At 43.3% G+C, this 25,242-nt stretch overlaps 2 protein-coding genes across 21 annotated transcripts in view; one reads left to right on the top strand and one right to left on the bottom strand.

The window, feature by feature from the left end:
* BASP1 (brain abundant membrane attached signal protein 1) overlaps positions 1-25,242 on the top strand; it is a 1,209,505-nt gene that overhangs the window by 510,801 nt on the left and 673,462 nt on the right. The window lies entirely within an intron of this gene.
* Positions 1-25,242, bottom strand: part of RETREG1 (reticulophagy regulator 1) — a 150,483-nt gene that overhangs the window by 103,465 nt on the left and 21,776 nt on the right. Inside the window, exon 2 of the mRNA XM_050794698.1 lies at positions 2,743-2,849. Coding sequence (XP_050650655.1) covers positions 2,743-2,849 — 107 coding nt within the window. The remainder of the gene's footprint in view (positions 1-2,742; positions 2,850-25,242) is intronic.

The raw sequence follows: 25,242 nt of genomic DNA, 5'->3' as shown, positions 1-25,242 counted from the left end.
CTTCAGCACAGACAACAGAGCTCTAGGAAGACAGAGTAATCATTCCCATTTATTTATTTATTTATTTTTTTAATTTTCATGCAGTAGAAATGCTACACTCAGAGCAATGTCATCCGGTGAAGACTGAAAGCCTGTCCTTGGGCAAAGGCCTGATCTACAGGATTGCGGGAAGGCTCTGCCGGGACAGAGCCCAGCACCCAGGACGGGCCTCAGCACAGAAAGGGGCTCAACATGGACTGATCCAGGAACGCACAAACCCCATGTGGCCCTGATGACATGTCAGCTGGGTGAAGTAGATGGCTACTGTGCCGAACGCCCTTTTATTTGACGCTTTTATTGACCTCTTATAAAGCCCTGTGGTATGAGGAGGGTTTCTGCCATTTTACAAGACAGAGAGGTTCAGATGGTATAGGAGGCTGACTCATAGCTCACAAAGACATCAAGTCGCAATCCCTGGAATCCGTGATTGTAACTTCATGTAGAAAAAGGGTCTCTGCTGATGCGATTAGGTTAACAAATGTGAGATGAGAAATTCATACTGGATTATCTAGGTAGGCCCCAAATGCAATCACAAGTGTACTTACAAGAGGAAGATGGAGAGGTTTGACACAGACAGAAGAGAAGGTCAGGTGAGCATGAAAGCAGAGATTGCAGTGATGCGGCTGCAAGCCATGGAATGCCCGCAACCCCCAGGAGCTGCAAGAGGCAAGGAACGGATCCTTCCTTAGAGACTCCAGAGGGAGTCAGCCCTGCCAACGCTTTGATTTGGGCCCAGTGACACTGACTTTGGACTACTGTCCTTTAGAACTTTTAGAGAAGATGTTTCTGCTGTTTTGAAACACCAAGTTTGTGGTAATTTATTAAAACAGCCTCAGAAACAAATGCAGTCTATCATAGGGCTTCTCCACAGGTAGGAAATGGAATGAACTAGCTCAAAAATGAGGCTCTTTAGGCTGGTGTTCTTTCTACTCTACCACCTTAATTTTTCTAAAGGACTGAATCCTTGCAATGTAAAGGTTTCCTGCAATTTGTGAGCATGAAATTTCCACATCCACATGAATATCAAGCCCATGAGTCAACAGTGGAAACAATCTGTGTGTGAGGGGCCAGGAGTGAGAAAAGGACCATCGTAAAGTCTTTCAGCTTTATCTTGGGCCTTCCACACACATCTATATTCCTTATAATTTGTGCCCAGAGTAGGTCCAAATTTGAAGCACACTGAAAACATTCAGATGCTCAGTTTGCTTCCTGGGTCCACATTTAGCTTATCCTACACCAAGCTAAAATGGTTGCAGATAAAATTTGCGAGTGGTCTTATCTTCTGAGATTTCCCTGAGGGAGTTCCTAGAGGGTGAAAATATTACAGTCTATTCAGAAAAACAGGCTCTCCTCTATCAGATATTAGTCAAGGCAGACGAATAAGAATCATCACAAACTGATCCACAGACCAACTCTGGCATGAAACCCTAATGCGTGGAGATGCCCCACCTCAAGGCAGCCTTGATACATGTGTGGTGAACAAGTATCACAACAAGTGCTTGTTTGGGCTGAAATTGGGGCGTTAGGTGTCTATTCCCTGAAACAGAAAAAAGGAAGGTGAAGATGGAGAGAGAGGGAAAAAAGGGAGAGAAGGAAAAGCGTGTTGAAGAATACAACTGAAATCCACAGATTCACGGAAAGCACTAAGGGCACAAAACCATATTTGTTTGCCTTCCCAGAATCCTGGGAAGGAAATATCTTCAAACCTGGCAACATACGAATGTAAAACAATGTAAAGATGGTTTATATTATGATTTAGTTTAAAAACTGTAAAGACTTAAAACACAACTGAATTTAAAGCAAATCCTCAGAACACCATGACACTAAATCCGTACCAGCTGACATCCCTGGCTTTTAGTTGCCATCAGGGAGGAGATGGGTGCCTCCCATAGGGCAGGCCTCGATATCCCTGCCAGGACTATAATCCAGGCAGTTCTGATGCACATCAGTCCACACGGACCTCCACCAAAAGCGTCCCTCCATTTGGGGTGCATTTAGTGAAATTAAATGTCTCTTTGTAACCTCCTCAGGGCTATTTCTGATAAAATCTATCTTATTACATTTAGGTTTATGGGGCTTAATTATTCCCAGGAGGTCTTTTTCCAAGTTTACAAAAACTAGCTCAAACATGAGTATAAGAGGCTCCTCCAAGTATGTAAAAGGTTTGAGTCAGATTTGTAATGCAGTTAAATTACTCAAAAAGCACCTCAGGCATATTTTTTTTAAACCAAGCTCTTGCTTTTAAACTTAAAGTTAAAATTAATTTATTTTTCATTATCAACTCATTTTTTTACATGTATTTAACCATCACTTGCTTTTAAACCTTGAATTAGTTGTTTTTCTTCACTGAGGGAGAGAAAATTTTTACATAAACTAGTCCATTTTCCAGTGGCCCAGTTTCATCATGTGAGATGTAATAAATATTTAACTGTTATCCTCGCTGCAGCCTACTTAAATACCAAAGTGGTATTTAAAATAGCTCTTAAGGCCAAGAGAAAAACCAGCACTCACAAACCTTTTGCCCAGAAGCAGTAGCTGTAAAGACAACATCATCTCAATACATTATCATATTGAAAACAGCTAAGTCAATGCCTATATTTGCTCCTGTTCAAAGGACTAATTGGTTAATATGCCTACACAAAGATCAGAAATGCAGGCTCTAGGAAATTAAATACCATATAAATAAAAACTGAGTTTTCTTACCTCTTGTTCTAGACAAAACCATATCCTTTATTATTTGCATAATAACACGCCCCAGTATCATGACGGAAATCAGGTGATATACCCTCCATGGAGTCAATGCAAGGAACCTGCAACAGTGAAACACAAATCAGTATTTCAGTTGGAGGATTTTTAACCTTTTTAAATTGAGTTTACTTCCTGCCACACAAACAAAAAATGCATTCAACAATTTTTTTTTTTTTTTTTTTTTTGAGACAGTCTCACTCTGCTGCCCAGCCTAGAGTGCAGTGGCGCGATCTCAGCTCACTGCAACCTCAGCCTCCCTGGTTCAAGTGATTCTCCCGACTCAGCTTCTCAAGTAGCTGGGATTACAGGTGTGTGCCACCACGCCAGGCTAGTTTTTGTACTTTTAGTAGAGACAGGGTTTCGCCATGTTGGTCAGGCTCATCACGAACTCCTTGTCTCAAGCAATCCACCCACCTTGGCCTCCCACAGTGCTGGGATTACAGGCATGAGCCACTGCATCCGTCATGATTTCACTTTTTGAAATCACCCCAATGCAGTTTGACTGCATGAAAGCTATTTAATAGGCATTGGGCCAGGCACAGTGGCTCATGCCTGTAATCCCAGCACTTTCCAAGTCCGAGGCAGGTGGATCATGAGGTCAGGAGATCGAGATCACGGTGAAACCCTGTCTCTACTAAGAATGCAAAAAATTAGCCAGGAGCGGTGGCAGGCACCTGTAGTCACAGCTACTCGGGAGGCTGAGGCAGGAGAATGGCATGAACCCGGGAGGTGCAGCTTGCAGTGAGCCGAGATCACGCCACTGCACTCCAGCCTGGGTGACAGAGCAAGACTCTGTCTCAAAAAAAAAAAAAAAAAAAAAGTTATTGAATAGGCATCAAAGTCAGCAAAATGAAAGTACCTGAGCCTGCACTCTTTCGTGCTAAGTTTTCTGCTCTACCCTCTAATTTTGGGCAGAGGATTTGCTATCTCGGGTATGGACCAAAATATTGCTCCCAGTGCTGGGCTTCTCCAATAGCCGATGGAGAATGGAACTGACCTGAAACAGAGTTAGGATGGGCTGCAGAGCCAAGCTGCAGGGCTCTCTAACAGACATGGAGGGGCTGCACTACAGAGGCCCTTTACTCACCGTCCTGTCTTATGTTTTCATTTATGCCCTATTCACTTCTCTAACTACTCCCACCCTCGTCTCTTAAAAACAGCAGTTATGGACCAGGCATGGTGGCTCACGTCTGTAATCCCAGCCTTTTGGGAGGCCGAGGCAGGCGGATCACAAGGTCAAGAGATCGAGACCATCCTGGCCAACATGGTGAAACCCCATCTCTACTAAAAATACAAAAATTAGCCAGGTGTGGTGGCGTGTGCCTGTAGTCCCAGGTACTTGGAGGCCAAGGCAGGAAAATCGCTTGAACCAGGGAGGCAGAGGTTGCAGTGAGCCAAGATCGCACCACTGCACTCCAGCCTAGTGACAGAGCAAGACTCCATCTCAAAAAAAATACATATATATATATATATATATATATATATGCGTGTGTGTGTATATATGTGTATATATGTATATGTATGTGTATATATGTATACATATATATGTGGGTGTGTATATGTATATGTGTGTGTATACATATAGCAGTTATTAAAGATCCAGTTTGCTAACTCTTTAAGATCATGCTCCCCTTTTGCTACCTGTCTACCTCCTCTCTGGAGGGAAACAAACTAAAAATTATTGACCATGAGCAGCACACAAACCCTGCAATGCTTTTTTTTTAGTGTGTTTATAAAGAAGTGAATGGCAAAGAAGTCATGAGGAGTGTTGAGCCTTCATATCAGATTAGAGGTCTGTTTACACAAGTTAACTGGCCAAGCTGACAATGAATATTAACTTTGATAGAATCAGAACTCATAGAAAAATTAATTTAATGTTTAAGACTGTTTGCAAGGCTATAAAGAGAAGAACACACGAATACCGCCTTCTGCAAACTTGCTTTCTCATCAGACAAACACAGGCCAAGCTGACAAAGTCCAAGGCAGGCAAGGCTTAGGTGCTGTCACAGAAACGTGCAGAGAACAAGGAGGGGCGCAGGGAGAGGGAGAACAGATTCGCTCCAAAGCAGGGAAGGGTTTTGGGGGGGTTTTTTTGTTTTTTTGGGTGGTTTTTTTTTTTTTTTTTTTCTGAGACGGAGTTTCACTCTTGCTGCCTAGACTGGAGTGCAGTGGCGCAATCTCAGCTCACTGTAACCTTCTCCTCTCAGGTTCAAGTGGTTCTCCTGCCTCAGCCGCCCTAGTAGCTGGAAATATAGGTGTCCGCCACCACGTCCAGCTAATTCTTTTGTATTTTTAGTAGAGATGGGGTTTCACCATGTTGGCCAGGCTGGTCTCAAACTCCTGACTTCAGGTGATCCACCAGTCTCGGCCTCCCGAAGTGCTGGGATTCCAGGCACAAGCTACGGCGCCCGGCCAGGAAGGTTTTATAGAAGCAGCACTCGAACTCGGTCTGGGGAGATGGATTCAATTCCGATGAAAATAGAGGCTCCTTCAATTAGAGAATACAACATGAACAGAAGACCAGACTCAGGGAAGGGTGAAGTACCTGTGGCACGTCGAGCAATCTGGGGTGGCCTCAGCAGGAAGAGAAAGCAAAAGGAGAGGGTTGGGAGACTGGCAGAGAGACAAGATTGGGGAGACAGGCTCAGGGAAGACTGTGGCAGGCAGAATGCAGCAGTAAGTCTTACGCTACAAGCAACAGAGAGAAAGCCAAAGGTATACAGCAGGGAAGTGAAATGATGGGTGATTTAGGGAAATGTCTGAAGGCAACAGGAAGGATGTGATGGGGTAGGGAGGAAGCATGGAGTCCAGACCATCTACTAGAAGGTCGTGCAGTATGTTTGGTGAAAAGCAGATCAACATGAGATGCTGGGTGACATGGTGAGTAACGCCCTCCACCAGAAGGTGGTCAACCCAAGCTCTCACTGGTTCAAATGCTGTGTGTATGGCCTGGGCCGGCAAAATGAGCAGGTGGACTAGGTCAGTGTTTTTTAAATAACTGTTTGCGACCGCTGCCAGGTTGGCTGCCTGGAAAACTTGTTAAAATGTAGATTCCCAGGCCCCAGGCTCCTCCTCCCAGGCCCCCTGAAACAGGTGGTATGATTACTAGTATTTGCATCTAATAAATATTTATTGATTGCCTACATTGCACCAAGCACTGTGCTACCAAAAGGGAATGGTGAATTAGGAGCATAGAAAGATGGAACAGACATAAAAGACGTAAGTTACAGAATAAAATGCCGCAGTCCATGTCTTCAGCGACAATCATTTGTTCCTCCACTAAATCTGTCCCTCCCCTAAGGAGCCACCACTTGCTCTATTTTTGTAGCTCTTGTTTGTTTTAAGCAAGGTTGCATCCTGGTGTTTGCTTGGCTTGGGGCCAGCCTCCTTACTCTCAGTTCAGGATCCATTCTTGCTCTTGTTCATGGGCTGGACGCTCCCAGTTTTCCCCACCCACCTCACGGTGAAGTGACAGATTTCATAGTGACCCACAATAAGAAACTCATTTATATTTACGTACATATAAATGAAAAACAGGTTTTGAAAAACAATATTTTCCTTCCAGCTCATAATGCAGTTCAACGTTTTCCATTCAATTCTGTTATGTGTTTAAATGCCGACTGTGAATCACTCGCCTGACTCAGGGCCACTAATGAGCTGTAATGCGCACACAGCTCGGCTCACATGGCATGAGACAGAACCTGCAAATGTTCGACCAGCACGCTTCCTTAGAATGGCTTTCTTTGCAGGGCAGGCAAAGCCCTAGCAGAGATACAAAGCTCCCTCAAGTTTAAAAGCCTTTAGAGCTGGCCAGGAAGCCATTTAAGCATCAAAACCAATGAAATGCAAAACCAACTGAAGCAGTGAAGGCCGTTAGTTATTCTTTTAGTGGAAGTCACAAACTTCCAAGAATAATAAAAAAAAGAAAATTAGGTAATGCCAGGACTGCAACCCACAGGCCAGTCTGCCAGACTTCATTTGGAAGGCATTGCCTTACCAACTCCAAAGAGCACTCGGCATGTCTGTCCATTCTGTGTCCTGGGCAAGGGCCCAGTTGGCATCTTGGCCAAGGTCTTGTTGGTCATTGAGAATCCTCAGTTGGCTGAGAAGACAAGCCCAGCAATTGCTTAGGAAGGTAATGCCAAACTGTATGGGATTAAGTATTTGATTCTTTGGTGGGTTAGTGGTCATATAAACATGTTTGAGAAACGAAACCCTAAGAGAATAATCTGTATGTAGAAAAATCTGAGCACTTTTGGTACTTTAATTATTTATAATGTTTAAGATGATTTGTCTCAGGGCTCCACTTCAAAATATGTAGCTGAGTAATTTAGACTTGTGTGGAAATTAAAATCTTACAAACACTTATGAGTTTTTTCTTGTTTATTCATTTTTCAAGTAGTACTTAATATTTGGGAGGGTTTGGGTTGTTAGACAAAGTAATTTTTAAAAAGTTTTTGTTTTGGTAAACTTCAAAGATACACAAAAAGAGAGGCCAGAGTGTAATAAACCCAGTTTCAACAATTCTCCATTCATGGGTAATCTTGTTTCTTCCATATTTCCACCCACTAAGCTCGTCCTTCCCCTGAAATTATTTGAAGCAAATCCCAAACATCATGTAATTTAATCTGCAAATACTGCCATTTATCTTCAAAAACAATTTTTTTCTTTTTTTTTTTGAGACGGAGTCTTGCTCTGTCACCAGGCTGGAGTGCAGTGGCACAATCTTGGCTCACTGCAACCTCCGCCTCCTAGGTTCAAGCGATTCTCCTGCCTCAGCCGCTTGAGTAGCTGGGACTACAGACGCACACAACCATGCCCAGCTAGTTTTTGTATTTTAGTAGAGATGGGGTTTCACCATGTTGGCCAGGATGGTCTCGATCTCCTGACCTCGTAATCCGCCCACCTCCACCTCCCAAAGTTACAGGCAGGACCACCGCGCCCAGCCAAAAACAAGATATTTTTAACCAAACAACAATACCACTATCACATCTAAAAAATTACTTTAATTCTTAATGTCATATCCTATCTTAATATGATATCCTGTCAAGGTTCATACTGCCCCACTCATTTTTGTGTATGCACGCAGACACACACACACATACACACAGACTGAAACAGGATCTGAAAAAGTCATCTGCTGAAATTGGCAGATGTGGATTTTAAGTGTCCTGGACCTTTATAGGTCCCCTGTTTTTTTTTTCTTTCTTAATTCTTGAATTTTTTTTGTGGAAGAAACAGGCTCATTTGTCCAATAAGGTTTTCCAGATTCTGGGAATCGTCTGTTGTATCCTTGTGGTTTGGTTTAACATTTTCCTTGATCCTTTGTGTAGCCTGTAAGTTGTCAGGTGGATCTAGAGGCTTGATAAGACTTAGGTTCTTTTTTTTTTTTTTTTTTCCTGTAAAACCCAAAGATAGGTGGTAGTGCCTGTTTCTATCAAGAGGCAAGCAGACTGGGTGTGTTGGTGGCTACACTTGCACCACTGGCAGCCACAGACAATCCCTGCCTAGTGACCGATTCCTCAGAGGCTACATGGGGGTGACGGCCCTTCACTCCTGCTTCGGGTATTAGCTGGATCACAGCTAGAAAGAGAAACTTCCCCTCATCAAGGTCCAATTACACTGAGAGGTGGAGCTCGTCGGAAAGGCAGCATCAGTTCTTGAGTTCTTCCCTTTATTTTACCAGTTTTTTCAAGATAGTGAAGCAGTTCCCTAGTGTCCTCTAATGGTAACTGATATGGGGTGGCTGTGTCCCCACCCGGATCTCATCTTGAATTGTAGCTCTCATAATTCCCATGTGTTGTGGGAGGGACCCAGTGGGAGATAATTGAATCATAGGGGCAGTTTCCCCCATACTGTTCTTGTGGGAGTGAATAAGTCTCATGAGATCTGACGGTTTTATCAGGGAAACCCCTTTTGCTTGGCTCTCATTCTCTCCGGCCTGCCACGATGCAAGACATGCCTTTCACCTTCCACCATGATTGTGAGGCCTCCCCAGCCATGTGGAACAGTGAGTCCATTAAACTTCTTTTTCTTTATAAATTACCCAGTCTCGAGTATGTCTTTATCAGCAGCGTGAAAACAGACTAACACATTTTCTTATTCCTTTTTTTCCTGTTATTATGGACTCAAGAGTTTGAACATATTTGACTTGTTTCAATCACTGCAGGGTTATCCTTATGGATGCTCCAGCTACCCCGTCTTACTCAGGTCCCCTCTCAGGTCTTTGGCACAACCTTAATTATTCTGACAATAAAGTACTTTAAAGGGATATAGAAAATACAACATTTACAAATGTACTTTAAAATGTTCAAAGGAATATAACTCAACTAACTCAACTAGTTAATAAAACTAATCACTTAATAAAACAATCATTTGTTATTTAATGAAACAGACTCTCTTGAACATGTTTACAATTTGCTAGATTTATAAACAAAATAATGTTTTGTTAGCTAAAACGGAAAGTTCAAAGAAAAGGCAAGCTTTAAATTTGTAATTTTATAAAATCAAAGTTTATTCTTTAAAAAGTAATAGAACAAAATTGTTTCTAACCGATCTTTACATGGAAATTGTCCTATAAGGACATCAAAAAACAATCCCCATCTGCCGGGCGTGGGCGATCCTGACACCAGCACGCTGTGGCATCACTCAGGGAAGGACTGTCACAGAATCACAGAGCTGGAAGGAGCTCAGAGGTCATCTGATTTACTTTCATCTGATCCATGAATCCCCTCAGCTGCAATCAACTACCTCCACTTAAACAGATCTCATGCCAGGAAGCTCAACATTTCTTGCAGCATTCAATTTCCGGCAGCATCCTATTATTACTGGGGGAGGCAGGGAATTCTGTTTTCATTCCATTCACCAGCATCTGTCACACACTGGGCTAGCTGCTGGGAAAACACTGGCGACCCAATCCCAGCCTGCCCTTGCAAAGCCAGGAAAGCAGACAGGTAAATAACTGTGTTTAACCAAAGTGCTATTCGGGATGCTGTGGGGGCAGAAAACAGAGCCAGTAACTACATAAAGAAGCCAGAGAAAGCTCTAGAGAAGGTGGCATCTAAACTTTGACTTCAAAAGACATCTGATTTGGCCAGGTAGAAAAGAGACCAATGCATTCCAGGCTGGGGAACAGTGTACCCAAAGGGAACTGCAAAAGAGCCACAAGACTAGAGCCTGAATTAGAAAGGTTACCCTTAACCTTTGTCTCCTCCACTCTGAGGCGCTGGTTACAAACTGCAGAACCAAATGCAGGATGAATAGCACAGCTGATGTTCAGTGAGCACAGGACTGTTCTAAGAGACTTATCTGGAGTCACTCATTTAATCCTGTATCCGTTCAGGAAGGGATCGTCATTAAACCTATTTTACAGATGAGCAAAGAGGTTGAGAAACTTGCTCAAGGCCCCAAGACAAAGGAGACGCAGGACAAGGATATGAATCCAGGCAGCCTGGCTTTAAGCCAGCTCTTGCCATTCTGCTAAATGGCTGCTGGACACAAGTGTCTGCCTCTTAATCTGCCTGCTCCCACATGAAAAGAGCTGGAAGAACTGGCACCAATTTACAGCCTTTTCTTTTTTTAAAATATTTTAGAGCAGTTTTTAGAGCATTCTACGGGTTTTGACAAATGCATAATGACATATATCCAAAATTATAATATCATACAGAATAGTTTTCTTGCCCTAAAAGTCCCCTGTCCTCCATCTATTCATCCCTCTCTCTCCCAAGCTCTTGGCAACCACTGACCTTTCGACTGTCTTCATAGTTTTGCCTTTTCCAGAATGTTCTATAGTTGTAATCACACAGTATGTAGCTTTTTCCTACTGGTTTCTTTCATTTAGCAAAATGCATTGAAGCTTCCTCTGAGTGTTTTTGTGGCATGATAACACATTTATTTTGATCACTGAATAATATTCTATTATATGATATACTAAAATTTATCCATTCACCTTTCGAAGGACATCTTGGTTGCTTCCAGTTTTTGGCAATTATGAATAAAGCTGCTATAAACATCCATGTGCAGGATTTTGTATGGACATAAGTTTTCAACTCATTTTGGCATGGCCTTTTAAAAAATTTTAACAGTTCCATCAGCATGCTGGCTGAAGTCGAATTCACAGGCAGTTAAAACTCCCAAGGGTTCTAATTTTCAGATACCATTTTTGAATCTAAATATGTCCTATGCAGTTTGTTCTTGTTTGACACGTCCCACATTCAAACCTATGGACTTTCGTGGTGACATCAATCACATCTGTTCTCTGGCCCAGCTTCAGGACACCATGTGTGTTCTATCTGGACATCATCAGTCCTCATCCACACTACCGATCAAAGATATTGATCAGTACTGGAGTCCTGTCACTCTCCATTAGCAGAGTGACCTAGATTACTCCTCAGCAGACAATCCAGTCTGCCACTATGTGCTTGTCCATATCATTCCATCTTATCCACAAAGACAGAATTCGCTTTTCTCAAACACCTTGCTGAAGCCTCCAGCATTCTGAAGGGCTAAGTATCTGTAAGTGCAGATTTCCTTGACTGCTGCTGAAAATTACTTTGAAGTATGTAATAGTTCTCTGTAGAAGAACTAAATACCATCAGACTCTGCCAAAAATATCATGGGATGCAGCCTGAGCCAAAGCCCCAGGGTCACCTTGCTGATCTGCCCATTCACAGAATACACAGAAACGTGTGGTAACCATGGAGGAATTCCGAAGTGAAAATAGCCACACACAGGCTGTCAGAGGATTCTTGAAAGCTACAGAATAATTATCACGAGGGGGAGTGTGGTCCAAGTACAGGCTGCCCAGAAGACCATGAGGGCAGGGTGATAGAGTACAGACTTAGAAGAGGGAGGTCTGTGGATGTGCGCCATCCTCACTAGAGGGGTGCCTTAATTTTCAAAGTGAAAATTAAGTGAAAATGCAGAGATCTCACCTGGGCTAAGGAAGTCGATAACCCCCTTCCCAGACAAATGGGGGCTCCCCAAGATATTGCAACTTCCACTCCAGGCCATGTTCAGGACCTGGATCCAGGACAGGTGAGAGGCCCCTGCCTAGTCACCCGCTGAATGCACCACATCGCTGCCAACCCAGGTGATGACAGTCACCACCTGCCTGGCAGCTGCAGGGCACACAACCCCTCATGTTCAGGCCTTCTCAAGGGGCAGACAGACACAATGGAATACAAGACTCCCCTGCTGATGCAATTGACTGCCGCCCTGGGCAGTCACACAGGGTGGGATTGGAAGGGAGAGGCTGGGCAGGGCCAGGGCACCAACTGGCTAGAAGTGGGTGGTCAAGAAACCATCTTGGAGAATGGGGAGATGGGGAGGGAGGCCAGTGGGAGGCAGGACTGCACGTGAGCTGAGGCTCCAATCCCCCATGCATGCTCCACTGCCCCCTCACATTTCACTTACAAAACACAAATTCAAAGAACATAGTGATAAGAATTACAATTGTTGGCATTCATCCCCAAGTGACGGGCCTTCCCCAGGCCCTGTGTGGCTGCCTAGGTCACTCTCCCATTTAGCCAGCCCCACCCTCACTGGATCCTGGTTCCAGGTAAGATCTGCACCATAGTGACCAATAAAGGCTTTTTTATCGTTGAAACTCTTTTTAAGTTCAGGAAAAAAAAAACACACACACACACACACACACACACACACACACACACACATACACACACAAAGAAAAATACAAGACCACTGCTGGCCCTCGTCTTTATCCGAATTAGCCCAGGAACTTGTGACCACATCCATGGATCCTAGAACCCAAGAGAACAGAAGCAGTATTTCCACCAATCCCTAAGTCTCCAGCCATCAGAAACATCTCTCTATAGCCTGATGGCCTTTTTATAACCAATTAAAAATTTTTAAAAACCTACGATACATTTTTAAATTAAAATACCATTTATTTAGTGAGAGTTACACGTTCTTTTAGCTGAATAGAATACAACCTTTTTAAACATTTTATTTTATTTAAAGTTCCAGGGTACATGTGCAGGATGTGCAGGTTTGTTACATAGGTAAATGTGTGCCATGGTGGTTTGCTGCACCCATCAACCCATCACCTAGGGATTAAGTCCAGCATGCATTAGCTGTTTTTTGAATAGGATACAACTTTTATTTGAAAAGCATATTTCAGACTTTGGAAACTAAAGCGAACATTATATATGACCATTATAATATACATATACATATGATAGGTAAACATTACATATGACAATTCTATGCTATACATAAATATATAAAAGTCTGTGTGTATAATAAATACCCCATTTGTCACAGAAAGAAAGACTGTGTGGTTTAGCTACGATTGGAAAGGTACAGTTCTCTAAATCATGATATGCATGTTCTTTTAGCAAGTTAGGGCCTATTTCTGCATAGTAATGTGATGATCGCTCTAAAAAAAAAAAAGAACCCACATCACACAGGTGATTCATGTTTAGCTTGTGATGACCACAGCCTATATTTAATAAATGTGTCTATTTGCTTTTTTTCTTTTTTTATTTCTTCTATTTTTTTTTCTATTCCATTCCCAGATTCAGTAACATTATTTTGAATTTTAATCTGGTTTTCAAGTAACCAACTGCCTTATCCCACTTGGTACTGGTGGGATAGTTTATAGGACTGGTCTCTATTCAGATATCTGGGTCAGGGAAGAATTCAGATCCCATCCTTATACTCAGAGACAAAGGAGAGTGTCAGAGCAGCAGGTAAAGATGCAGAGAAAGCTTCAAAACTGTCAGGCGAAACCCTCTGCTCACAGTTAAAAAAAAAAAAAAATGGCATGGGTAATCCCCGGCTTATTTCCATATCGGAACGCACCATGATTTTAAGAGGAACCTTTTCCTATCAAATTTCAGGCTTTGACAAATATCAAAATTAGTCTGCACTGGTCGGTCAGAAGCCCCCTGAGAGTGAAGCACTCATTCCACAAAGATGCCCAGCAGGGAAAATGATGGGCTGTCGAAATAATTTACTCTTGGGTAAGCCAGTATCTTCCCTCTCTCTGCATGGATCACTCGGACCCCTGCCATTCGGCCCTTCCTTGTGCCTTTATGGATTCTTGAGCATTCCACACCCACGGGGAGCTCTGGGTGCAGCTGCTCTGGACAGACACCTGTACCTGCTCAGGATCGGTAATGCAGGAGGTCACAGCAAAGAGGCCAGGCCGACCAGAAGGCAGGGACAGGTGCTGGGCTATGTGGACAATTTACACGATGAAAAAGAAAGTGAAGGTACTCGAGTGACCTTCTGTTGACCTGCACTCAGTGGCTAACTACAAAAAATATTTTTGGGCCGAGCACAGTGGCTCACAGCTGTAATCCCAGCACTTTGGGAGGCCAAGGCAGGCGGATCACTTGAGCCCAGGAGTTCAATCAAGACCAGCCTGGGCAACAATGGTAACACCCCATCTCTACCAAAAACACACACACAAAAAAAGTATCTGGGTGTGGTGGCATGCACCTGTAGCCCCAGATACTAGGGAGGCAGAGGTGGGAGAATCGCTTGAACCCAGGAGCTGGAATTGCAGTGAGTCAAGATTGCACCAGTGCACTCCAGCCTGGATGACAGAGGGAGACTCTGTCTGAAAAAAATAGATAGATAGATGATAGATAGATAGATAGATAGATAGATAGATAATTTTTTGACTAGTTGTGTATCCATTTGACAAGGAAAATTTTCCATTACTCCATGATGAGTTTTGCAAGGCCAAATTAAATGGCTTAATAGGATAAATTTCCTACAAAGCAAAGAAAAATAGTTCATACACACACAAACCTTGTTTGGTAATGGATTAAAAAAACAAGACTTAGTTCTTTCCATGTGTAAAAACCTAACCCTCATTTCTGGGTAAAGCACAGCCCATTTTATACTATGAAATGAATGCTGTCAACAGCTAAAACATATTTTTTTTTTATCTTCAAAGAAAGAACATCTATGGATAAAAGCATTGGAACTCTTCATAGTTCTTTTATGGAAATTAATCTGCATGATTTGCTTTGTAACTCTTAAAATGGAGATCCGAAAATAGGGTTTTACTTTCTTATGCCAAAATATACATAAGTGCAGCCATAAAAAGGAAGGAAATAATGGCATTCGCAACAACCTGGATGGAATTGGAGACCATTATTCTAAGTGAAGTAACTCAGGAATGGAAAACCAAACATTGTATGTTTTCACTCATAAATGGGAGCTAAGCTATGAGGACACGAAGGCATAATAATGACACGATGGGCTTCAGAGACTCAGGAGAAAGGGTGGAGGGGGGTGAGGGACAGAAGATTACATATTGGGTAGTATACACAGCTCCAGTGATGGGTGCCCCAAAATCTCAGAAATCACCACTAAAGAATTTGTTCATGTAATCAAATGCCACCTGTTCCCCAAAAACCTATGAAAATTTTAAAAATTAAGATTTTACACAGAAAATCAGAATCATTGAATATGAAAGCCAGAAAGGATCTTAAAGGTCAAGTAGCAATCCCTCCATTCAATTTAAATGTTCATTAAATATTGATTGAATAAATGATTTAAAAAATGAAATATATATAACTGTAGACCTAGCCTAAACTGAGTTCTTAACGTCTCCTGGCTTTATTTAATATTACGGTGGCTCTAATTGTGAAAGAAAACAGGGTCTCATAAGGCATAATGATTTACCAAACATTATTCAAAGTCCAGATCATCACATTTTGCTGGAAGATAATTATCTTCTCAAGAGTTACACATACCTGCAGCCATCTATCGTAATATCACAAAATTCAGACTTTCAACTAAAGTTGGCTTTAATTTCTCCTGGCCTTTTATGCAGACTCTGCAAAATTAGCAACTGAAGATGCTGTGTGAAATTAAATTATGCACTATTAAGGAAAAAAAGCTGCCAAATAAATAAAAACCCTCTCAATTGTAATATGTATCCCATTTTCAGAGCTGTTTAAAACATGTATGTGTGTTGGCTGAGGGGGATATATTTCTTAAACATGAATACATAGTTTTAAATAATTTGGAAAGGACGGTCATCAGAAAATGGAGAAAAAGCAATAACAATTTAATTGCAAATCTGGGATTAAATGGAACTCAGAAGCCTTTTTTTTCCCCTAGAGAAGTACTTCTTTAGTTGTGATGGCCAAGAAAATGAATTACAAGCATCAGAGGAGAGGATAAGAGGGTGGTAGGTAACAGACTTCTTTCTCTAGAGAGATGAGAAATTCTGGAAGATATCAATCAGCAGAAAAATGCTGGGTAGTAACAATCAGAGTCTGCTGCAGTGGAGGAGGGGAACAACCTTGCTCTAGAAGCACATCATGATAATCCAGCGAATTCAGGGAATGTGCCCAGGTCAGCAAGGCGTGGTGGACAAACAGACGAGACAGTGGGGAGGAGCAGTAGGGAGCCTGCGTTCTGTTTGCGTTCTTGTGCCCAAAGAGTAGGAGAAACCAAGGGCATGGCTAGGATGGAACCAAGGCCATCTGAGGTCAAGGCCAAGAGAAATTGGGCGTGCTCTACTGTGCATCCTTGCACTGGAATTACGAGAAAAGCCATGGGTAAATCAAGTCAGGGGCACCCTAGGGCAGTGCAATGTGCTCCTTAGCTCCACCTAGTGTATAAACTGAGTATCTGCCCATTCCTATTACTTCCACCTTCTACCTGACCTGGTCACAGCAGGGAAGGGGACTTCAAGGCAGGGCGGGTGAGTCAAGTTCTGCAGCCCACTCCAGCTGAGCTAGGTACTAGGCCATTCTTGCACTGCTATAAAGAAATACCTGAGACTGGGTAAATTATAAAGAAAAAAGATTTAACTGGCTCATGGTTCTGCAGGCTGTACGGGAAGCATGGGGCCAGCATCTGCTCGGCTTCTGATGAGGCCTCAGAAAACTTACGATCATGGTGAAAGGCGAAGGGGGCAGCAGACATCTCACATGGTGGGAGCAGTAGCAAGAGGGAGTGCGGGGAGGGCGTGCCACACATTTAAACTACCAGGTCTTGAGAGAACTTACTATCTTGAGAACAGCACCAAGCCCTGAGGGATCCACCCCCATCACCCAAACACCTCCCACCAGGCCCCACCTCCAACACTGGGGATCACATTGCAACCTGAGATCTGGGCAGCAATAAATATCCAAACTATATCAGCTAGCCATAAGTTAAATACTAACTACCAGATTCAGTCACAGAAAGGAGCTGTAAGAAGAAAAATGAGTAACAGATCAAAGTCATACACTGCAACGTTGTGCAGGATGTTAAGAGGGAAGAAAAGAAGAAACGGTGTAGCAGGAGGTACAGAGAAGAAAGAAGAAATAAACTAATGAAGGCCAGGAAGCCATGGTAATGCGAAGCTGGGTTTTTATGCAAATGGAAATCTTTGTGTCTTTTATCTTTTATGCAAATGGCATCTTTGTGTCTGCCCAGTGGGAACTTACAATATGAACGTGGGACCCTAATCACAGTTGGGTGGAGGGTCTAGCATGGCCAGTGAGAAACACCTCCACATCCTCTGCCTCGGTATTTTCATCTTTAAATTAAGGCACTCGCTAGATAAGCCCTTCCTAAAACTGCCTCATCATCATCAGAATTACTTGGGGCATTTTTTTTTTTTTACTTTGACCCGTCACAAGCATTTTTAGAAATTGCAGATTCCTGGGCCCCACTCTGGACCTGGTAGGTCAGAGCTCCAAGGAGAGGTACAGGAATCTACACGCTAACAGTCAGATTTACGAACCAGTGGACTGCGAAGGTGTCTCAGGGCCTTTCCCATTCAAATATTCTCTGATTCTATAAACTCTAGTTCTAGAGAATGCGGTGTAACAGATCCAAATATCAAACTGAGCTTTGGGGCCTCTTCTTTCACACATAAATACATGCACATACTGGTGTTTTGGTCCATTCTAGCTGCTGTAACAAAATACCACAGGCAGACTGGCTTATGAACAACAGAAACCTATTTCTCATAGTTCTGGTGGCTAGGAAGTCCAACACTAAGGCCCTAGCAGATTCGGTGTCTGGTGAGGACCTGCTTTCTGGTTCAGAGTTGGCAGCTTCTCATTGTGTTCTCACGTGGTAGAAGAGGCAAAAGGTCTCTCTGGGGTCTCCTTTAAAGGGCACTAATCCCATTCATGAGGGCTCCACCCTCTGGACCTAGTCACCTCCCAAAGGCTTCACCTCATCACATTGGTGATGGGGTTTCAACATAAGAATGCAGGGACAAAAGGACAAAAGGAGACACTCAGTCCTTTGCAACTGGGAATAAGGCATGCTGATATGTGCTGAAAAAGCTTCTGAGAAGAAAAGCTCTCGGGTGAGTGATGGGGCGAGAAGCAAGATACACAGTAGTAAATTCAAGGAACCTTCCTAGGCATGCCGGCTACTGAAAAAAAGTTGATGTGTAATCAAAGCACACCTTACATAGGGTATTCTCACATCTCCATCACATGTGATGTTCCTAAACAACACGATGAATTTAGATATATGGAAATTATATATCCATAAATAGATTAAGTTGGAGCAATTTGTCTAAAATTATGGAGTCTCTAATGGAAAGAGTCAGCATATAAACTCGGGTCTTCTTGACTCAGAGTCCACTGCTCCATTTAAACATCATTTGTGGAGTTCCCTGGCACCCTGCTTTAATCAACCAATCTCGATGTACCAGACTGTTCCAGAGAGCAGAGTTGAAAAGTCATTGTCATGTGGACTTCTACCTTTTAAATCCCCATTCATTTGTAGTCACCCACTCATCAGTTCATGTCTACAGTCTGTTCAAGAGCCCATTCTAATATACCTGGCCTTCTCCAGGGTCCCAAAAAGGAATTCAAATATTCTACAGTTCTGAGATTGATGGCGTTGCCACAGCTGTAGAAGATGATTTTGCTTCTCCAGTTCCTTTACCCCAAAAACCAAGGACGCCGAGAACTATACTCTGGCCACACGCATCCATGTGGCACCCACTCTTACCGTGGGTGCGCTCAATCGTTCTGCCTGGTTCTCCCATGGCAAGCCGGATCCTTCTCATTCCCCTCTTTGCCGGAAGCCCTGCCAGGGGTCTACTTACCCAGCTCCAGCCAGTCCCTTTCCAGGTGAATGAATCTTGATCACACCCTAATAACCTACTGTTCAAGATCACAGACACATACAGTGGACTGTTCCTTGCCAAGTTCCTAGGCTCCACAGTAAGATTTCATGTGTCCAGACCCTGCTCCCTGCCACTCCCAGTCTGAGACCAGAGCGATCACTTCCAGAGCTGGAACTGAGGCTTTTACATCTCTTGGGCCAACTGTATTAGTTTGCAAGGACAAAACCCCCACAGACAGGGTGGCTTAAACAACAGAAGTTTATTTTCTCACGGTTTGTGTCAAGGTTGGAAGTCTAAGATCAAGCTGTCTGCAGGTTTGGTTTCTCCTGAGGCCTCTCTTCTTGGCTTGCAGATGGCCACCTTCTCCCTGCATTGTCATGGGGTCCTTCTTCTTTGCATACATACCCCTGGTGTCTGCCTCTCTTCTTATAAGGACACCAGTCACACTGAATCAGGGCCAACCCATATGATCTCATGTAACCTTGGTTACCTTCAAAGGTCCTATCCCCAAATATAATCACCTTTTGAGGTGTACGGAGGGTCAGGACTTCAGCATTGAATTTGGGTGACAGCACGATTCAGTCCATAACACCAAGCATCTGGGCCACTCACCTGCCGGCCCCAAAGTCACTCCTATGTCAAAGTTCACCAGCTGTGTGATGTGCCCTGTCAGCCCCACCGTGCTGGGGATATACCCACGTCCTCCCAAACTCCCTGCCAGAAAGGCAGACATTCACTCATGCTGCTACACCCAGTAAACAAAGTGAGATCAAGGCTGAAATATCTGAACGAACTGTACGAAACCATGCAGATTAGAGCCAACAGGTTATTTAAGATCAGAAAGGCCACAGTATCCTGGTATATACCGTGTCCTGGCCTACCTAGGTTAGGACAATGTGCTCACCCTACTTAAGCTCTAAATGAACATAGGACACAGAGAAGCAACTGTCTCATGTGCTTCAAAATCCTCACATACAAAATCTACTGAGCAGTGAATTAGTAATTTTGTCTGGAGGCCACTTATCTGAAGGTCAGGATCAAGCGTCCTTTATCCGTAGAGTGAAGCTGCTCTGCCCAGCAGGCTGACCTAGGTCACTCCGCGTATGCACACAGTACCCCTGGGCTGCGCGAGCAGCCTCCTTACACCGACATGCCTTTAGTATCCAGAGCCCCACATCTAGTAGTTGTTCCTAGAAAACATCACCCCCGTTGCTTATTCAATACCAAAATGTTCAACAAACCATAGAAAACCCACACCTGGATGCGGACTGTTGTCCCAGTTTATCTGGATACATTCAGGGGGCAAAACAGTGTTGACACTCTCGGGGATTATAATCGCACTGGGTGCAGCAGCCCTGACCAACATGGGGAGAAACATGTTTTCAAAACTTGAGTGGTTTTTTGTTTTTTGTTTTTTGTTTTTTCAAAAAGGAGTTTGTAGCGTATCCAATGCATGTCTTTCCTTTTTGTTTGTTATTTGTTGTTTGTTCTGAGACAGAGTCTCGCTCTGTCACCCAGGCTGAAGCAGTGATGCCATCTCGGCTCACTGCAACCTCCATCTCCCGGGTTCAAGTGATTCTCCTGCCTCAACCTCCTGAGTAGGTGGCACGTGCCACCACACCCAGCTAACTTTTATATTTTTAGTAGCAACGGGGCTTCACCATGTTGGCCTAACTGGTCTCAAACTCCTGACCTCAAGTGATCCGCTCGTCTCGGCCTCCCAAAGTGTTGGGATTACAGGAATGAACCACTGCACCCAGGCCCAATGCGTGTCTTTCTAGCTGCCAGCATGGAAGGGGAGAACTGTGGCCGTCAATTCCAGGGGAACTGCTGCAACTCCCTGCTACTCTGTGGCCAAGCCTGAGACAGTAAAAAGCAGTGACAAATATTTAGGAACCAATACTAAGTATCAGGAAAGTCCACTCTGGCCCTGAAGCCAATGGCCACATTCCAGTTGAACTTTGATGAGCACGGCTACCTCAAGACCAGAGACTGTACTGTGTGATCCCAGGTAGGAAAACCCTTCCCGATTCTTTCCTATGGGTCAAATTAAAGGAAAAGACAAACAACTAAGAGTGAGAGAGGATGTCCACACTCAGGTCCAAGTGCACAAGCATAAGAGAGAACTGGCAGCTGCCTCATGCACTCCATTCCTCTAAGTTCCCTAAATTCTATTTCCAGAACATTCTAAACTGAGACTGAACCTCAGATGAGCATGAATGTTTTTTTGACAGCTTTCAATTCTTCAGGTTCCCCCAACCCCAGCTGCTGATCCTGGGACCTCCAGGATCCCTCAGAAATGTTTGAGGGTCAGGGCAAGACAAGCCCCTCACATGCACAGGTCATGGTGCCCACACCGATGGACACCACACACCTCGACATGACAGCAGCGCCTGCAGTAACAGAAAAGCCCACAGACTACGCACCTGTACAGCCAGGTTTCCTGGGATTTACGGAGCCTGCACCTCGAAGGACAAGCTGCAGGCCAGGCTTCCTTCAAGGTTCTTTTATGTGAACTGATATTCTAATGTCCTGTTTTACACTTTGATTTTTAAAAGAATCTTCAGTAAATAGCCCAAAACAAGTAGTAATATGAAACTTAATGAAATATCTTAGAAATGAAAAATTATGATTCTGAAAAAGAACCCCTAGCCTGAGTGAACTCAGGGCGTGTGTGCCGCAGAAGCCATGTGGGCCACGGATTCGAGGCGGGCTGTCTCCCAGGGCCTTGTTGTTGTTTGGTGAAGTGATGGCATTACCCAATTTTTACAAATAAGAAAACTAAAGCTAAGAAAGATTAAGTCATTGGACTGGGTTCACGCAGCTAGAAGCTCACCTCTTTCCAGAAACCCCTACTCCCCAGTGTGTGCACACACACATGCAAACACACGCACACGCAAACACACACGCACACACACACATGTATTTGCCTGCCTCCACAGCATTTATTTCTATAACACCTCAGTCCAAAAACCAATTGAGAGAACTTAAATATCTATCATAGCACAGAATAAACATAAAAAACTAAGGAATTTGGGCAAAGGGAAAATAAACCGAGGAAAAGAAGATGACTTAGGCTGAAGTTCAGCCCAAAAGAATTCAAGCCATAGTTGAGATGCAGGAAGACAGCCACAAATCTGGTTCTGAGATGACCTCTTTAGGGTTAAGAACTCGATACTTCATCAGTAGTGAAACCCTTTTGTAACTCAATAGGAGAAGAATACAAACTAACACAGTGAAACGTTCCACATCTTCTTAATATGGAAAGAATCAATCACTAAAACATAGCAAGCCTATAAAATAAGCGAATGTCACAGGTAATCACCCCATGCTGACTCTGAGAGCCCGAGGGCCAGAATGAGGACTTGAACAGCAGTACCACCCTAATTTGTTAAAAGTGAGTGGCTGGGGATGTTTGTTTCTAATGCTTTTCCCTGTTTGCCAAAAAGGAGCTATAACAGGAGGAACAAGAGAAAAGATGATGAGAAGTGTTACCATCCCCTCCCATGCCATTTACCAATTCACATGGCTTTGCTAAAAGGTGCTCCCTTTACCTAGCAGGTCCGCGGTTCCAGTTCCCTACTCCCTTTGTGCACACACATGAGCAGTACACAGGGGTGCAAACAACCCTAACAACTTTCTCTAATTAAACAAGGGGGACGAAGCCCTCCCTTAGCACAGGCCCTAACCAAGTCCAGTGGAAAACATCTGTCTCTCCTGATAATTCCACCTGTGACTTCCAGCACCATATTTACTCTCCAAACAAGAAAGACAAAGCCCATGAAAAACAATGCAGGGAACAAGAATAAAAGAATAGATAATAAGGGAAGGTGGCAGCTCCTCAGCAAGCTCTCCAAAGGAGTGCCGCAGCGTCTGTGTTTGTAACATTTGACATAAAACACCAACAATAAAAGAAAATGCCTCAGCCGGGCGCGGTGGCTCAAGCCTGTAATCCCAGCACTTTGGGAGGCCGAGACAGGCGGATCACGAGGTCAGGAGATCGAGACCATCCTGGCTAACACGGTGAAACCCCGTCTCTACTAAAAAATACAAAAAACTAGCTGGGCGAGGTGGCGGGCACCTGTAGTCCCAGCTACTCGGGAGGCTGAGACAGGAGAATGGCGTGAACCCGGGAGGCGGAGCTTGCAGTGAGCTGAGATCCGGCCACTGCACTCCAGCCTGGGCGGCAGAGCAAGACTCCGTCTCAAAAAAAATAAATAAAAATAAATAAATAAATAAATAATAAATAAAATAAATAAAAATAAAAGAAAATGCCTCACCTCAACCACATGACACCGGTTCATAATCAGCACTGTGAATCTGGACTAGAATAGAGTCTACAACACAATCCTAAGCTTATATTTCAATCAGATGAGAAGTGAATACAGAGGTAAAAATAATAACAAAGAAACGCCCTCGGTAGAGCAAGTCTTTTAAAAATAATCCCAATCAATTCAACTACATCAGACTTCAAATCCACTTTACCAAAAAAGAATGAACCATTTTGACAAATAAAAACGTGGATTCTTCCCATTAAAAAGTGGGCAAAGGACAAGAACAGACACTTTTCAAAAGAAGACATACATGCGGCAAGAAGCATATGAAAAAAAGCTCGGTATTACTGATCATGAGAGAAAGGAAAAATCAAAACCACCATGAGATAGCATCTTATACCAGTCAGAATGGCTATTATAAAAAAAGTCAAAAATAACAGATGCTGGCAAAGTTGTAGAGAAAAGGGAACACTTGCATGTTGTTGGTGGGAGTGTAAATTAGTTCAATCACTGTGGAAAGCAGTATGGCAATTCCTCAAAGAGCTAAATACAGTACTACCATTCAACTCAGCAATCTCATCACTGAATATATGCCGAAAGGAATATAAATCATTCTATCATAAAGGTGCATGCACGACTATGTCCACTGCAGCAGCACTCACAATAGCAAAGACACAGAATCAATCTAAATGCTCATCGATAGTCTGGATAAAGAAAATGTGGTACATATACACCCTAGGATACTATGCAGCCATTACAAAAAAAAAAAAAAATCATGTCCTGTATGGGAACATGGATGGAGCTAGAGGCCATTATCCTTGGCAAACTAACGCAGGAACAAAAAACCAAATACCACATGTTCTCACTTATAAGTGGGAGCTAAACAATGAAAACACATGGACACAAAGAGGGGAACAACAGACACTGGGGCCTATTGGAGGGTGGAGGGTGGGAGGAAAGAGAAGAGCAAAAAAAATAACTATTGGGTACAAGACTCAGTACCTGGGTGATGAAATAATCTGTACAACAAAGCCCAAACTTTGACATGAGTTTACCTATGTAATAAATCTGAACTTAAAAGATTTTCAAAAAAAAAGAGAAAAGGAAAATGTGGATTCTTTGACAAAAGGCGTTTGCTTCCTAAAGCTTGGCAAAGGCACAACAGTGAACCCCTGACTCACCATCCCATGCCCAGTGGTCACACTCATCAAGGAAAACTCCACCCAGTCTCCTTAGCAGCCTGCTGTCAAATTAGGTCACCCCATTGCTCCCCCCGAGTGACGTGTTTTCCTTTCAGAGCAGCCTTCTGATTCCCACTTGTATGTTGGTTTGCTTGGCCATTTGTTTCCCATCAGTCTGTCCTTCCCTACCTCAAACTACAAGCTCTGTGAGGAAAGGGACCCATCTCTCTGTTCACCAATATCGCCCAAGCACTAGGTCTCTGCATGGCCAGTCACAGGCACTCAATAAATACTTCTTTGTTTGCTGCTGCTCATTCGATATTTGCTGAATGATTCAATTAATGTAATTAATTAACCATGCATGTAATCAATATAATCATTAATCATGAATTCCTTAAAGCACATTATAATAATGACAGCTTGCCAAATTGTGGGGGGAAAAAAACTATGGGGAACATTAAAATGTCTATACTATTTTTATGAAAGACCCTTTGGTAAGCATCAGATACCATGAATGACCCTTGGATATCTGCTTAGACAGATCTTATTTCTTCTCGTTCAGAAGACCTGGCCTCTGATAACCAACAGAAGTAAATCTGGTTCTCCTAATTTGCCCCATACTAAAGTCATGTTGCAATGGCGTGACTCAGGTCAAAGAGAACAGTGCCCTGGTGCCTCATGTGTCCCCATCACCAGAGGAGCTGCAGCAGCTGCACCTCCCTCAAATCTAAGCAGCCGTGTTTACTGTGAAAGCCACACCAAATCCAAATACGAATGTCTGGCCTTCTTTCTAGACATCTGGTAATTCCAACAAAAAGCCAAAGATCATCAGTGACATTCTGGGGATGGTAGCCCATGATTGGTTCTTTGGCTAACAGTCATTGTTTTTCAACGTCACAAGCCCACAGCAAACATGTGTTGGATCACA

This window comes from Macaca thibetana, chromosome 6 (genome assembly GCF_024542745.1).
Source record: "Macaca thibetana thibetana isolate TM-01 chromosome 6, ASM2454274v1, whole genome shotgun sequence".
Taxonomy (NCBI): domain Eukaryota; kingdom Metazoa; phylum Chordata; class Mammalia; order Primates; family Cercopithecidae; genus Macaca; species Macaca thibetana.
The sequence above is the reverse complement of the archived record's forward strand: the minus strand, read 5'-3'. Positions and strand labels throughout refer to the sequence as shown.